This window comes from Convolutriloba macropyga, chromosome 13 (genome assembly GCF_964194025.1).
Source record: "Convolutriloba macropyga chromosome 13, txConMacr16.3, whole genome shotgun sequence".
NCBI classification, from domain to species: domain Eukaryota; kingdom Metazoa; phylum Xenacoelomorpha; order Acoela; family Convolutidae; genus Convolutriloba; species Convolutriloba macropyga.
In genome coordinates, this window is record NC_134480.1 from 24,486,381 (window position 1) to 24,502,698 (window position 16,318).

Below are 16,318 nucleotides of genomic sequence, written 5' to 3' on the forward strand. Positions count from 1 at the left end.
TTATATAATATTTTTCCCTGCAAATTTATAAGTACGAAAAAGAATTCTAAACAGATTCTCTAATTAATAAAAAAAATAATTCAAAAAACCGAACTGTTTTTAAATAGTCTGCGGAAAAACCTAGCAAGAATTGTGAAAAAATTTTACTCCCAAAAGTCTGCAAAAATCCACATTTTTAAATCCAAATTGTGTTTTCCAGGCCACTTCAGGTTGTGTTTTCCAGGCCATAATAAAATCATTACAACAAGATAAAACTTGCCAAAATCAACATCAAGATTAACCCCTGCCGAGACGGAAAGGTTTTTTCTAAATGCGTGCAAGTTGAGTGACTAGTAAGAAACCCCATTTCTCCAAATACGTCCGATCATGCGCGCGGATGACAAATTCTCAGCAATTATTCACTATGTTAGGATTGTTGCCCCTGGATATTAAAAAGACTTAGTTAACTCCAATTTGAGGTAGACAGGTTTTATTCCTTTGTTTATATGGGATATTTATTCAAACTCCAACATCAGAGAGAAATGTTTGTATGCAACCAACAAAAACGAGAAAGCTTGAAGACTATAAGTATATCCAGTCAGTTTATATACTTGTTAGGAACGCATTTGCGCAGCACCGGAAACCTGTGGTTCCAATGCGATTAAACTACGCATTGGTTTTGCATATGCACAACTAAAAATATCTCACGTTGATCCTAGTGCATTTCATCTACATCTAAAAAGTCAGCAGACATGCGTTTGAACAAGTCTACATTCTGATGAAAATATTACCAAAAAGCATTTTGTTAGAACACAAACTCAAAATAAAGCTGGAACTTGTCTCGTTCAAACTGTGAACAGACATCCTTTTCATTTAATAATCAACAAGCTATATGATTCAGACTTATTACATTTTGAAGAAAAACGTTTTCGAATATAAAAAATTTTCAGCACGATAAAAGAAACTAACTGATTCTTCAATAGAGTTTATGTCAACAATTTAAGGAAGAAAAACAGCATTCCGAAAGAAAATAATCTAACAGAATTGAAATATTGGTGTAATTTATTGTTATTTTGTCCAGCAAAGATCAGTTGTTTTTGTCAGTGACGACAATTGTCGACAAAAAACACAATTGCACGTTGCCAGAAAATTCCAACCCGGAAAATCTCAAGTTCAATTAAAGTTTCGTTCATTTGAAAACACTTCGCCATTTTAATTGATATTAGGAATTTAAAAAAAGTCTTTGAAGAAGCCGAAAGGTATGGTAACGTTTTTTTTTTAAGTTTTATGAATTACTTATCAGGGAAAGAGACCAGCGATGTCACGAAGTAAAGCATTTGGAAACAAGTGGAACAACATTTGAAAAACAGTGGAAAAACATGATGTCACTTTGGTTGCAGAGGGCGTCAGGATTTCCTCAGAAAAAGAAGTAATGTGAAGAAAGCAGGAAAAAGAAAAAAATCAGGAACACAAATGAAAACCTCTTGTTTAGTTTCTGTGTATATCGAAATTCCCTCAGAAACCAAATTGATATAAAGAAGCAAATAAGAGAGAACATCTGGAATCCAGACGAACAGCAATTTGTGTGTTCAAAATTAGTGCGCATCAGGAACCTTTCAGAGATGTGTGGCGTGGAGAAGCAAAACAGAAAACTTCTGGAAAGTAACTTTTAAAAAATTCTCTTTTACTTTATGTTCTGCTCTCAATTATAAGATTTCATTACGTTTTAGAATGTTTTATAATAGTTTATAATGTTTTATCAATTATAATGTTTTAACTTTTCTTTAAGTCATCCACGAATCAAAGATTAAACGTTTTCAGATACAGTTAGACAATATTGATTAAAAATGTCATCCCTAATCCCCTGCAAACATTCTTTTATCCTTTTAAAGGAGAAGAAATAAGGTATAATCACACAGTCAATTTTATCAAAACACATATATACCATTTGTTAAAATGCATCACATATAGAATCTGAATGAGTCATTAAATGAGAGTTGCACCAATTTTCCCTCTTAATGTACGAGTTATAGAGAAAAATTTCTTAATTTTAAGTTGTTTCAAAAGTTCAAGCTAATACATAACTACTTCGAAAAAGCTCAATTTTGCTCAACCAAAATATCTATGATTCATAACAAGTCAAATGTAAATAATTTTTTCACTTTTAATGCGCAAAACATAGAAAAAAAAGTTCTGGAGTAAAAATGTTTCAAACGCTAAATCTAACACAAAAACAATTAAAAATTTATCATTTTTCGTTTTGCAAAGTACATATATAAATGAAAGGTCGATAAAACATCATTTTCCCTCTTAATGTACGCGTAACAGAGAAAAAATTGTTATGCAAAAGCTGTTTCAGTAGTGGAAACTAACAAGAAAAAACTTAAATATGTATCTGTTTTGGTTAAGCAAAGTATGTATGGGTCATGAACGGTCATTGTTACATCTGTTTTTCTTCTCAATGTACAAGTAATGGGGAAGAATTTCTGAAGTGAAAGTTGCTTTATTAATGAAAACTATCGCAAAAAACTTTAAAATATATCAATTTTGTGAATGCAAAGTACATATCAGTTTTTTGATATTGTGAAATATTTCATTTTTCCAGTTTTTTTGGTCTAGGACCAAGTGTATGGGCTACGTGAAATCTGAAACTAAAAAAGATTTTGTCAGAATATGTTTATTTGAAAAAGTTGCTTCAAACGTTAAAACTGACACAAAAATAATAAAAAAGTATCATTTTTGGTTATCCAAAGTACATATGAGTCATTAAAGGTCCATTGTACATCCATTTTTCCTTTTAATGTACAATTCATAAAAAAAAGTTTTTGAAGTAGAAATCGTTTCGTTAAATCTTATTTGAAAAAAGTTTTCATTCCTTAAAGAATTTTCTCTATAATCAATTTTCTCTATTATCGATTTTAAATTAGGGCTTCAGTGCTATTGCGATAAATTGTATTTTTGGTTTAGGACCAACTGTATGGGCTTGTGAACTGTGAATCTGCTAAAAATTTTGTCAAATTAATTTTGTTTGAAAAAAAAGTTGTCATTGTTTAAAGAAACTTCAATTTCCTCTTTAAAATACGTCTTCTCGTTTTATAATAGGCCTTAGTACTATTCTGAAATATTGTAATTTTCTGAGATTTTCAGTTTAGAACAAACTCTTTGGTCCATTTGAACTTTGAAACTTTATCTAACTAATCTTACTGAAAACGGTGCCCATTATTTAAGTTTCATGGTTCAGACGGTCCATAGAGTTTGTACTAAAACAGGAATCACAGAAAAATACATTATTTCATAAAACCACTAAGACCTATTATAAACTGAGAAGACCTTATTTCAGAGAAATGCAACTTCTTTAAATAATGACAACTTTTTACCAAATAAACCTTTTCTGACTAAAAATAGCAAATTCCTTAAATAAGGACAACTTTTTTCAAAAAACGTATTCTTCACAAATATTTTGCAGTTTCATAGTTCACATAGCCCATACAGTTAGTCCTAAACCAACAGTTCCACAAAACTGCAATATTTCACAATACCACTAAAAACTATTTTATAACTGACTATAGAGAAAATTGCGACTTCGAATTCGTTCTTAAGATGAGGCTTTAGTGGTGCTGTGAAAAATTTCATCTTGGTTTAGGACCAACCGTTTGTGCTATGTGAAAGATTTTTGCAGAAAACGCTTATTGGAAAAAATGTTTTTCCTTATTTAAAATAGTTGCCATTTTCTCTCAAATAAGTTTTAAGATAAGGCTTTAGTGGTATTACCAATTATTGCAATTATCCCTTTTTTTGGTTTAAGACCAAATCTATGGACTATTTGAAATGTGATTCTGCAAATGATTTGCATAGAATACTTTGCGAAACAGTTTTCTTCATTTAAGAATCTTTACTTTTCTCTATAATCAGTTTCAAAGTTTCAAGATAGGCTTTTTTGTTATAGAGAACCATTTCATTTTTCCGGTATCTCTGGTATAGGACCAAAATTTATGGGCTATTTGAACTGTAAATGTGCAAAAGATGTGCTTTTATTTGAAAAAACTGTTGTCTTCTAAAAAGCTGTAATTTTCTCTATAATCTATTTTAAAAAAGGGTTTGGGGTTATTGGGAAATATTGTTTTTTTCCCGGTATTTTTGGATTAGGACCAACTTTATCGGCTATTTGAAATTTGAATCTGAAAAAAATTCGGCCAGAATAGGTTTGTTTGAAAAACAGTTGTCCTTATTTAAAGAAGTTGCAGTTTTCTTTAATCAGTTTTAAATTAAGGCATTAGTGTTACTGTGAAATATTGCATTTTTCTACAATTTTTCTCTAGCACAATCTGTTTGGGCTATGTTAACTGTGGTTTGTTTGAAAAAATTTGTCGTCATTGAAAGAAGTTGCAATTCTATCTATAATCAGTTTCAATATAAGGCTTTTGTGGAATTAGGAAACATTGATTTTTTTGGTATTTTTGTTTTGGACCAACTGTATAGGCCCTTTGAACTGTGAAATGGCAAAAGATGTGGGCAGAATAATTTTATTTGGAAGAAATTGTTTTTATTTAAAGAAGTTGCAATTTTCCCTATAATCAGTTTTAAAATGGTTTTTAGTGGTATTGTAAATCTTAAATTCTTTGTTTAGTTTCACCTGTACGCGTTATATGATTTGTGAAACTGTAAAATATTCGGTCAGAATTCGCTTATTTGAAAAGTTGTCATTTAATAAAGAAGTTGCGATTCTCGCTATAATCAGTTTTAAAATAAGTTTTCCTTGTTGTTGTGAAATATTGAAAGTTTCAGGCTGTTTTCTTTAGAACTGGTGGTATGGGCAATGTGGAATGTGAAACTGCAAAAGCTTTCGTCAGAATACGTTTATTTGAAAAAATGTCATTATTTTAAAAATTCTTTCTCTATAATCAATTTCAATATACGGCTTTATGAAATGTTCTTTTTTGTGCTGTTTATTGTTAATTTCAGACAGACGTTGACATATATTATGTTCTGTACCTAGTTTTGTCTCCTTATAATGTATATTTTTGTCTAGTGTCTGTTTCGAAAAATTTTACAAGCATGGTTTTTACCAAGCTATACCAGTCTTCTAAGAGTTTATTTCAGTAACTCCGCCACTGCCGGTCCCCAGCCCGGAATGTGAAAAAAGGGTGTAAACCACACAGAGCATACTTGAGAATTTTTCCGACAACATTTTATATAGATTTCTTCAATTTTTACAGTTATTTTATGGATTTATATTTTTAAGGACCTGAGAGCGAAAGCAATGGTAAAAAGCAGCTTGGCTCACGAACAAAGTTATGAAATTAAACTAATTTAGACAAAATCAGAGTCTTATTCAAGTTCTGAAGCAGGGTCTGAATCAGAATAATTCAGAGTCTGATTCAGAGTCAGAATCAGAGTCTGAACCAGAGAATATCAGAGCAAAATGCGACATGAATAAACTCTGAATCAGTACTGAATTCTTTTTGATAAACCTCCTTACTTAGAACTGAATAACTTTGAAAATTAAGTACGGGTAGAAGACAAAAAAATGGCAAATTTAAGCAAAATTTATTTCGTAATTTTTGGTTGTTTGCATTACATTGAGAACTGAAAAGCACAAAAATTTTAGTTGCTTCGCAAGCATGCGCAAGGAAGACCGAAATTGTGTTAATAGCACAATAAAAGAATTGCCAATGTGGAGCAAAATCAGAGAGCAAAGTATGCTAAAAATTCTTTGCTAAAATTTTCGTAAATACAAAGTCAGCGCTCAAAATTCGCAGTGATCTTTTATTTATCACAAATCAACGGGTGTTGGAACTACTGACAAAGACCCTCCGTGAGCTATAAAGCCCCGTGGTAATTTTTCATTCATACATTTGATGTCAAGGCCGAGAAAAACACAAAATAACCGAACTGCTTTCCTTTCTACTAGAATCACCTATATAATGGAAATTTACTAAAAAATATACATGAAAACAAAAATGAGAAGACAGGTTTCAATAATTGATTTCAGACTATAATTGATGATATAAAATATACAGAAACTTTTTTAAAATTTTGATCTAACAAAAAGATACGCTTAATCAAAGTTATCCGATTAATAATCAAACAATACAATACTCTTTGTATTTTATGCTTGCTACCTATTATTTGAAGGTCGACCCTATACAAATTGGTTTAGAAAGAGAAAAGTTATTATATGAGGTCAGTTTCACACCAAATGCAGATCTAAATCAGCGCTCAAAATTGGCAGCAAAGTTTTAATAAGAGAAAATCAGCGGACATACGATCCATTCACAAAGATATGAATAAAGGGCTGCTGAAAACTTATTTTATAAAATTTGAAGTTCACACCGAGAAAAAAATTACATCTTACTAAATAAATTTTTTACTTATGGATTCATGCAGTTTATTGAAAAACACTAATTTTAATTGTGTGAAAACAAGATGGTGGACATCTTTTCCTTTTTTGCTTCGAGCCCAATCACATTCTTGATACACAAAACACAGAAAAATCTTTAGAAAGAATGTCTTTAAAAGGAATATTATATCTCTGTTTTAACACAATAGCAATTAAATAAACACGATGAAACAAAAACAGCATCTGATCGAATTCAGATGCCAAATAGTGATGCTCAAACTGAGATTAATTTTTTTTCGTAATACTTAAAGAAGTCAGAAAAAAACTCCCCATTATATGATGATAAATGTGGAGTTGGCAAAAGCGTATTTATTATACTTTTCTGTGACATTTATTTCTTTAGATAAAAATCTTCAAAAAAGAAAAAAAACTAAGTTTCATTGTAATTAAATTAAATCTCAAATTGAATTTTATGTTTCAGAGTTACTAAATGCAATCATATAGCATCATTAGTTTTTTTAATACAAATTAATTACCATTTTTTTTGTTTTTCAAAGATAAATAAGAACAATCTGCACATTTTAAGACCTAATAAGATTTCAATAGAAAAAAAAATGCAGCTTGAACTCGGGGATTCACTAAGAAAAACAAAACAAAGATCAAACTTGCACACAATGTTTTGCTGTTTCAAAAAAGTAAGCACTTCTTTTCCTTGAATTCCAGCAATAATTTTTTTTCATCAATGAAAATAATTGTTACTGCTCAAATATAGAACAAGAATTTGAAAACAATATGATTTGAAGTTTTTTTTTGGAAATTTAGAGAAGTAGAAAATTTTAGGGAGTATCCGTAAAATTTTCTCGCTTTGAAGCAGTTTCCCTGTTTCAAATATTTTTGCTCACACCTTAAAATACTTCAAATTCGATGCATTGTCTTCTAAGCAAGAACAATCAAGCTGCAAATTCACTCAAAAAAAAGAGACACATTTTGTAATGATATCCATTTGTTTCAAATTAAAATTTCGAACTTCAATTTTTCCTATTTATTAAATCCGATTTTTGACGGAAGTTTTGCCAATTCAAATCAAATATTATTTCAGAAAATAATTGCTTTATTTTTTTTTAAAGTCAAGATGACTGAAAAAAGTGGAGTTAAAAAATATCAGAAATTTGAAGTTATTTTCTAATATTTCCTTGTCTCTCGTGATCAGATGATTGGATTGGATTGATGCTATTGGTTTATATACTCTTTTTTTATTTCAGTTGTTCGACGAAATTGAAAAAAAAGATTTCAGGATTCAGTTTTATCCTGTTTTAGAAAGAACAGTTGTTATTTCTGTAAAAAAAGACTTTGGATCAACACCATGTTCTTAGATCTGTCGTTGGCTTGAAGTTTTGCTTAAAATAAATTCTAAAAAATAGCATTACAAAATCAAAATTTTGAAATTGTGCAAACCCCAGAATGATCCCTTTATCGAATTGATGAAGAATCTGAAATTTTTCAGCACTTTAGAAAATGGGAATACTTTAGATTTTCGAGGGGGGAAATCGGGAGAAGCAAAAAAATAAACGTCCACTGGGAAGCAACAGACTTTGTAACCTTTTTAAAATTTCTAATGCTGTATTTTAGAAATTAACTCAATGGAACTAGCATTGCAACAAATAATAATGCCAATGGAATACCTAAAATTAAAGAATACGACATAACTTTGCGAAAAAAGATCAACAAAGTGTTATGAATAAAAACTGGTTGGCAAAATCTACAAAAGGGCCCTCCTTGTTTTTCTCGGTGATGTGTTCGCAAAAAGTGATGAACCCTACTGGAAAAAACCTCCCTGGCAAATATGTTTCTTGTTTGAAAAAATGGTGTAACAATATTTTTACCCTAATCTTTTTCGTATCATCTGCATGCTCTTGAACCTTGATTTGAAGGTGATTCTTTTATAGTTTTTCCAGCATAAACTGAGGTATAAGCTTTCAAACATAAATCGTCGGTTTTCGTCGGTTTTACTTCACCAAAACCGGTCAAAGCTCTTAAGTTTTTTTAGTCGTTTTGATCGGTTTGTGTCGGTATTTAAACGCAAAAATCGTCGGTGTTCATCGGTTTCAAAACGTAAGAAGCGTCGGTTTTTGTCTGTTCCGAACGTACGAAAAATTGGTTCTTGACATATGTTATTGGCCTAAAGTTCGAATTCATTCCAAAGTTTTAATTTGTTGATCTGCCATCTAGGCAATTCGGAACCCTAATTTTACACAAAAAACTTAACCTCATGTGCTCGGAAACCATAAGATAATTTTCCGTTAGGAAATTTTACTCACAAATAGGCTATAAGTTTTAATTTGAAAAAAAAGGTAAATGATTGGCCTTGGAGTGCGTGAGAACTATAGTAAAAGACTGGAGTCCATCCTCTTATTAGGCTATATATAAAAATCATCATAACCATTTCAAAAATCACACGTTTATGTCTCATTATTACATGCCTATAAAAACAGAAGACATTGTTCAGATTAACGAAAGGAAAATTCTTCAAAAGGATTTAAAACTCTTGCTTTGTTTTGAAGTTTTGGCTTGAAGTGAATTTGACAATTTAGTACAATAGAGCAACTGTCTAGTTCGAAGTTTGTAGTGATGTTTGTCTTCATCTTTGATGCATATCTGCTAATCAGGCTGATATCACTGACTTGATTAATCTCAATTTCCGCCCTCGAACGTGGCACGGTGATACGTTTGTTCGCAGTAGATTGATATAATTTGTAACAATCCTATCAGAATTAGTTGATCAAACTAATTAATTAAACGTGACCTAAAGTTATTTAGAAAATCAAAAAATTGAACTCTAAATTCTGTGCTTGTTGCTCCTCTTTCAGTGATTATCAAACAGATCTCTCAGAATGGTTTGTATATCTTTTTCGTATACTTCTTTAGGAGTGTGTGTGATTTTTTTTAAAAATTATTGCATTCATTCTTTGTCGTTGCATTTAGGCTTATCGACTCATCATAACTCAATAAAACCGTGTTAAAAATTGACGTGATATTGTTTCGTTGTTCAAGTTACCCAAAAGTTTTAAAACTAGATTTCAGTTTTCTATACATATTTAGTTTTTTAAACAGAAAAACATTAAATTTTTTGAGTTTTTCAGGAATTGTTTGTTTACTTTGCTGTGTATTGCACCAGTTTAATTTGACAAAAATGTAAGCTAAAATACTTGGGACAATGATCATTTTGTGCAATGGATTATTAAAACTTAAATAATCACAGAGGTTTTTGATTAGTTAATCACATTTACATAAGTGATAAGCTTGCTTTTCTTTCTACTGATGCTTAGGTTTATCTGTCACAATCAATTGTTTTTCACGCTTTTCTTTAATTAAAAACTAGATTTACGTTTTTACTATCGTTCTTTGTTGCACTGTAATCACATTACGTCTCAATCATCTCTGAAGAGTACGATCTTTGAGATTGGCCGTTAATAATTTTGACAATTCAAATGTTTCTTTAGTCTTTTATCCACTGTCCATATATTTTTTATGAACGTAACTCAGGAATTATTCCGTTCTTTTATGTTAGTATCATGAACATTCTATTAGCTCTGAAAAAAAAGACAATTTTTGCATTGCTTTTAAAGTTTGGATTTATTTTTTTTTTCAATAAAAACATCTAAATTTTTAACAAGGTTGCTCGAAAATTTTGTTGTTGGCACAGAGTAATTCGGTTCTAAATTTACAATCGTACATAGCATCATCTTAAATTTTTTGTACGTGTGTGCTTTGAATTGATTTTTCCCTAGCAAGATGGCCCGTGCGAGACTCTTCGTAGCACATATGATTCCAGCAAACTTTTCAAGTTTGTAATAAAACTTTTCGTTGCTCTGAGAGGAAAAACTCTTTTTTGTTAATTGCCCATAATTGTTATTGAAGCATTTATTTAAGAGCGCCCTTTATTACACTTTTTTAACAAAAATACTTAAAAAGTCACAACCTTCTTTTTGATATAATTTTAACCAATCTAATAGTACTTGCAAAATCAAATTTTGACAATTTTGCAATTTAAAACAAGTTTTCAGAAAGTAGAACTTCAACAGGAGCAATACGACGTAAATAAAATTTATCTGAGAGAAACACATGAAATAAGTCGCAGTAACAAATACTGCAGTCACTTTCCACGCTAGAAGTAGCAAATAAATAGGTAATTGCTTCCTCTGACCTTTTTCTCTGAATATTTTTAAATGTACTCGACTCATTAATTCTATGCCACTCGATATGACTCAATAAGCAATTGAAAAATTTTGAACATATTGCTATTCATTTAAACATATGATTTGTGAACTACCAGAAAGTATCAGATAATTGAGCATTCAAAACTTTTCAAGTAGACGAGAAGTTTTTTTGACAGTTTTGGCGGTGCTCTTGGTTTTTTTGTTTCGTCCTCGAATTGTGATCTAAAATTTAACATTTGTTCTAAAACTTCATTTAACGTCACTTTTAAAGCGGTTTTTTGCATCGTTTCATGCGTTTTGGCTGATGAAAATTGGATATACAGTGCCATGTTGACAAGTGGAAAATGTCTCGAACTTTTATTGGGAAGAACATGGGTTTCAAACACTCCCCAGTCGAAAACGTCGGCAACCAAAACGTTTTCTATGATACACCTACTTTGATCTGAATTGCTCCGCCTACCTTAACTAGCCTTTGGTTTTGCACGACTTATATCGCTCAGGGAATCCGTTTTCCACATTAAAACATAACTTAATCTAAAAATAACCAAAAACATGTAGCTTTAGCAGCGGCGCAACTTTTTGAACTCCTTTTTGTATCTAGTTTTATCTGTATTTCACGGCAATGAGACCAACTTTGCAGGAATTCTGAAAATTTGCCATTTGGACTTCATTATCAGTTAAAATCAAATAAAAACGTTTATTATTTTCTTGATAAATTGAAGGAAAAATGTGACTAATTTTTTTTTCTTATAGGTCTGTTTATTTATGGTTTTTCGGTTTATTATTTCCCCAGGTAATTTATCCAGTTACAAATAGTTAGTTTGACCAGATAGTCAACTCAGGGACTGAGTTTTGTATGATATCTGCAACAATGTAAAAATAGTACCTAGCTAGAAATAATATGCATGTTTTTGTTCTTGGAGTGAAGATGGATAAAATTCTTATCGAAACGTTTCAATAATTGCATAAAATTGATAAGACCATTTCGATCTTGCTGGTATCAAAATCATTGATGTGATTTAGTAAAAATTTAAAAAAATTTATTCTCTTCTCAGGTGGTTACCTTTTCTTTTGTTGAGTTGTTAAGGTCCCTAAAAATTATGCTTTTTTACTGTCACAATACACACCTTTAAAACAAGGGACAAGCTGCATTTCGTAGCGTATAAAACCACAATAATCTTCCTCTGACTTATTCACCTCAATTTGCGGCCAAAAGAAGTCCAACGGAGAGTTTGAAATTTGAAATACATTAGGATCATTGAACTTGAAAAAGAACTGAAACAACAAATGTTTTCTCATGGAGATGTTCATGCTGTTGATTGTTCTTCATGAATCACATATTGGGTCAATTCTGAGAAAGATAACTGGAACATTATATGGTTCAAAGTATGATTTTCCAGTTTTGAGTTTCAGTTTTGTAGTAACTGCGCACAGTAGTTAACAAATTGGTTAAGTTTCTCTTTCTGAAGGAAACTATACAAAAAAGTTTTCCTACAATTATCTGTTTCGATACCGTTTGTCATTAAATGTCCATAATATACACACAGAAAAAGTTTAAGGAAGCTAGAGAAACCAACAAAAAGCAAACCAAGCTTTTTCAAATTTGTCTGGTCAATTCTTCTTACTCTAAAAAATGTTCTCAATAGTTTTCTTGTATACCAGTAATATCACAATTTTTCGTTTTGACATAGTGTTTGCAATTGAAGCACAAAAATTAACTAAAAGTTACTAAATTTTTAAAAGGTGTTGATTTCCGAGAAGGAGGAGATGAATATTTTTCTTTTATTTCGCATTCTTTAAAAATTTATGCTTTGTTGTTTAGCCTTTTTTAAATCTTAAGCAATGGCACGTGCGTGAGTAATAGCACATGCGACAATTTTTTATCATCAATTCCGGTTTCTCTTTCGTTTTCCTGTTTTCCTATCAAACAGCTTTTGATCAGCTCCCATTTTTAAAGCTGTGATAAAGTATTTTTTGAACTCAAAAGTAGCCTCTTACGGATACAAAATGATCTCTCTTTTGGCTCTAAAACACCAAACAAAAAAGGAAAGTTTGACTGCTGAAAAAAGCCGGCCTCGCATATATATTCCCCCACTTTGAAAAACTGTTGGAAACGCAAACGTAGGTTTATTTAGAATGACCTCAATCAGGTAGTATTTTTCTACTACCTGGGTCGAGGTGTCACCGCCATTCGGCGCAAAAATTGTGTAAGATAAGCAGTGACTGCGTAAAATTTTGTAAGATAAGCGGTGAAAGCAATGAAATTATAAAAATCAGGCGGTGAATACGGTGAAAAAAAACCTCTATCGCCTGGTAGCGGTGAAACTACATAATTTAATCTCTCAATTTAGCGGTGAAATTACATAAATTCACCGCTTTGAAAAAGTGTCCTAATTATGTAAGATAAATGGTGTATGCGATGATATTACACGAATTCACCGCTTAACTTAGTGGTGAAATAACATAAATTCACGGTATGAAAACGCTTTGAATTGTCTTTTGTTCAACGAAATTAAGATACATTTATTAAAAAACGCACGGAAAATTTACCCACAAAAAATCATTTATCTTTTTAAAATTTCTTCAGCGGTGATTTTATGAATTTTCAACTCTAGAGAAAGCGGTGAAGTTACAAAGATCACCACATTTCACCGCTAGTCTTACAAAAGTTCAACGCGTATGTTTTTCAAAATGTAGAGTGATTTTGATTTAAATTCAAAACAAATGCACAAGATTTTAGTGAGAAATGGCACAGTGGAAGAGGAAGTGGCTGACAAGAGGTGAGAGGTTCGAATCCGTGCAAGGACGGTAACTTGTAGTAAGCGGTGAAATGTGGTGAGTTTTTGTAAGTTCACCGCTTACTCTAGCGGGGAACTTACATAATTTCAGCGCATTCATCGTCATCGCATTTAACCGCAAAATTGTGTTCGAAATTTGCGGTGAAGGAACAACTTTTCACCGCTTATCTTACATATTTTTCCAATTTTTTCTCAACCCGGGTAGTATTATTCAAAAGCAAATTGGTTGGAGAAAACGTTAACTAAGATATATTCTGCACGCGTACAAGCAGGACTGATTAGGAGTTTTTGCGAATCGAGTTGGGAACGCTCTCTTCTTAGTGGAGGAATGTGATCATCTACATTTTAGTTTTTCACCTTAACTTTCGCTCGGGCTTTATTAAGAAATGCAGTGAAATGCGGTGAAAAAAAATTTTCACCGCGTATTTCTTACATATTTTGCGGTGAATGCAGCGAAATATTTATTTTTACCGCGTTCTCAGTATTCTTATCAAAAAGACACTTCCATACACGGGTTTGAACCTTTAGCCTTCTGAGTCTCTTCAACTCCTTAATCCACTGTGGCAACTGTTACTACTTTCTATCATATTTCTTGTGAATGTAAGTAATCGTTGGAAGACGAATGCAGTGATTTTTTTGTTAGAAATGCGATGAATTTTGCGGTGAATTTTTGTAAAAAATGCGGTGAAATGCCGTTAATTATTTTTTCACTGCATTCAACGCATTCACCGCATTTTGTTCAATATTTTGCCACAAAAGTTGATGCGATGATTTTTTTAAAGAAATGCTGTGAATTTCGCGGTGAATTTTTGTACGAAATGCGGTGAATTACGGTGAAATGGTTTTTTCATCACATTCAACGCAATCACCGCAATTCCTACAAAATTTCACCGCATTTCTTACAAAAATATAATTAAAAACCTCGACCCGGGCAATAATTGCTATTGATAGATCCATATCTTCTCACCAGGTTAGAGAAGATAACAAACAATTTTTAGTGTTAAAACGGGGAATCATTTTTCCAAACAAGAAAAAGTAAACAAAAAATACCCGGCTAGAGGAAGCAAAAATTCTTCACGTTTGACCCCTACCCCTGTAGCCCATTGGGAACACATTATTGCATCGGCGGGGGGGGGGGGGAGGCGGGGGGGGGAAACAGTTCCCAAATTTTTCTGCTACTTATTTCGCCTTTACTAATTTGATAATCATTTTCCAGGAGAAAAAATACTGTATTGCTCTTGTGATTGCACTAATCGCTCTGCTGATTAGCGTGGGAGTGGTTGTCCTTCTATGCGTTTTGCTGATTCCGGACGATACTAATTCAGATGGAAAATCGCAAACTCTCCAGAACGTTCAACTCTCCAATGAACCTTCAGAAACGGCCCAGACCAATTCTGATGGAAAACCGGAAAAAAAGTGGTCAGTACTTCTAAGAATGAGAGTAAATTGAGCACACTTATTTCCATGGAAAAGGTGTCCCGACATTACTGTATTTGCAGTAGTGCTGACAGTTGTCCTGACAGTAGTGCTGAATTTTCATCGCAATTCTTACAAAGTTTCAGCGCATTTCAGCACATTTCAGCGCATTATTATGTAAGGTTTTTGCGCTGAACTTTTTGAAAAGCAAGCGCATTTCATAATTTTTGTAAAATTTCTCGACCCAGGGTAGATCGAAAGGACCAAAGCGACCCGTAAACTGGATGTAAAACTAAATCACATGATGCATTTTTCAAAAAGTGTTATACGTGGAATTATACCCTGGTGTTTAAATCTGACTAAAAATGTTCTGAGAAATCTGATGTAAATATCTCTGATGCAAAATAAAAGGAAAGGAAAACATGTGTTCAACGAAAAATGTAAAAAAAATTCACTCCTTGAATATAACTTATAACTTAACCCACGTTTGAATATAACTAACTAACCCGGGTCGCCGCTTCCTAGTAGTCATACAAGGATTATATATGATGTCATACAAATCATAACGTTTTTCCTAGTACGATCCTTGTATGACTACTAGGAAACCATATATGATCCTTGTATGAAATCAAGGAAATCATAAATGATAAGTAATACTGCTCGTAGATCGCAAGCATTCGAAAACCGATATCCGACCCATTGAAACCACTGCGAGCCGACCTATGACTTATGAAATCCTTTATGATGCTTGTATGATTACTAAAAAATCATAAAAGATCCTTGTATGACTACTAGGAAATCATATATGAACCTTGTATGACTACTAGGAAACCATATATGATTCTTGTATGACAAATAAGAAATCAAAAATTATTATGAATGATTTTCAGTAGTCATACAAGGATCATATATGATTTTCTAGTATTCATACAAGGATCATAGATGATTTCTTAGTACTCATACAAGGATCATATAATATTTGTTAGTAGCCATACAAGGATCATTAATACTACCAAGAAATCACACACAGGGGAAGGTCCCAGATAAGCCGGGATCTAAACAGGACAAGAATGAAAGCAATAGGAGCACAAATAAAGAAAAGGGTGGGTCCCAGATAAGCCGGGACCCAAAAAAACAAGTAGGAGAGAACATGAGAAGCACTCGATGAGTGATTTCGACGCAACGGTAGCAACTACTGGCTACCGGGGCACCAAAAACACTCAAATCGTGCATGTCAAAAAAAGAAAAGGGAGCTCCGGTTAAGCCAGAGCGTTAAATCTAAAGGGGCTAGGCCCAGATAAGCCGGGATCTAAACAAAATAAACAAGAAAGCGAAAAAGAGTAAAGAAATGAAAGGGTGGGCTGTCCCAGATAAGCCGGGATCTAAACAGGCAAGAAAGAAAGCAATGGTAGCTCAAATAAAGAAAGGGGTGGGTCCCAGATAAGCCGGGACCCAAAAAAACAAGTAGGAGAGAACATGAGAAGCACTCGATGAGTGATTTCGACGCAACGGTAGCAACTACTGGCTACCGGGGCACCAAAAACACTCAAATCGTGCATGTCAAAAAA

General features: G+C 32.4%; 1 protein-coding gene across 1 annotated transcript in view; it reads left to right on the forward strand.

The window, feature by feature from the left end:
- The first annotated feature begins 8,947 nt into the window (after positions 1-8,947).
- Positions 8,948-16,318, forward strand: part of LOC142351569 (uncharacterized) — a 98,697-nt gene continuing 91,326 nt past the window's right edge. Inside the window, exons 1-2 of the mRNA XM_075403661.1 lie at positions 8,948-9,213; positions 14,551-14,753. Coding sequence (XP_075259776.1) covers positions 9,211-9,213; positions 14,551-14,753 — 206 coding nt within the window. The 5' untranslated portion in view covers positions 8,948-9,210. The remainder of the gene's footprint in view (positions 9,214-14,550; positions 14,754-16,318) is intronic.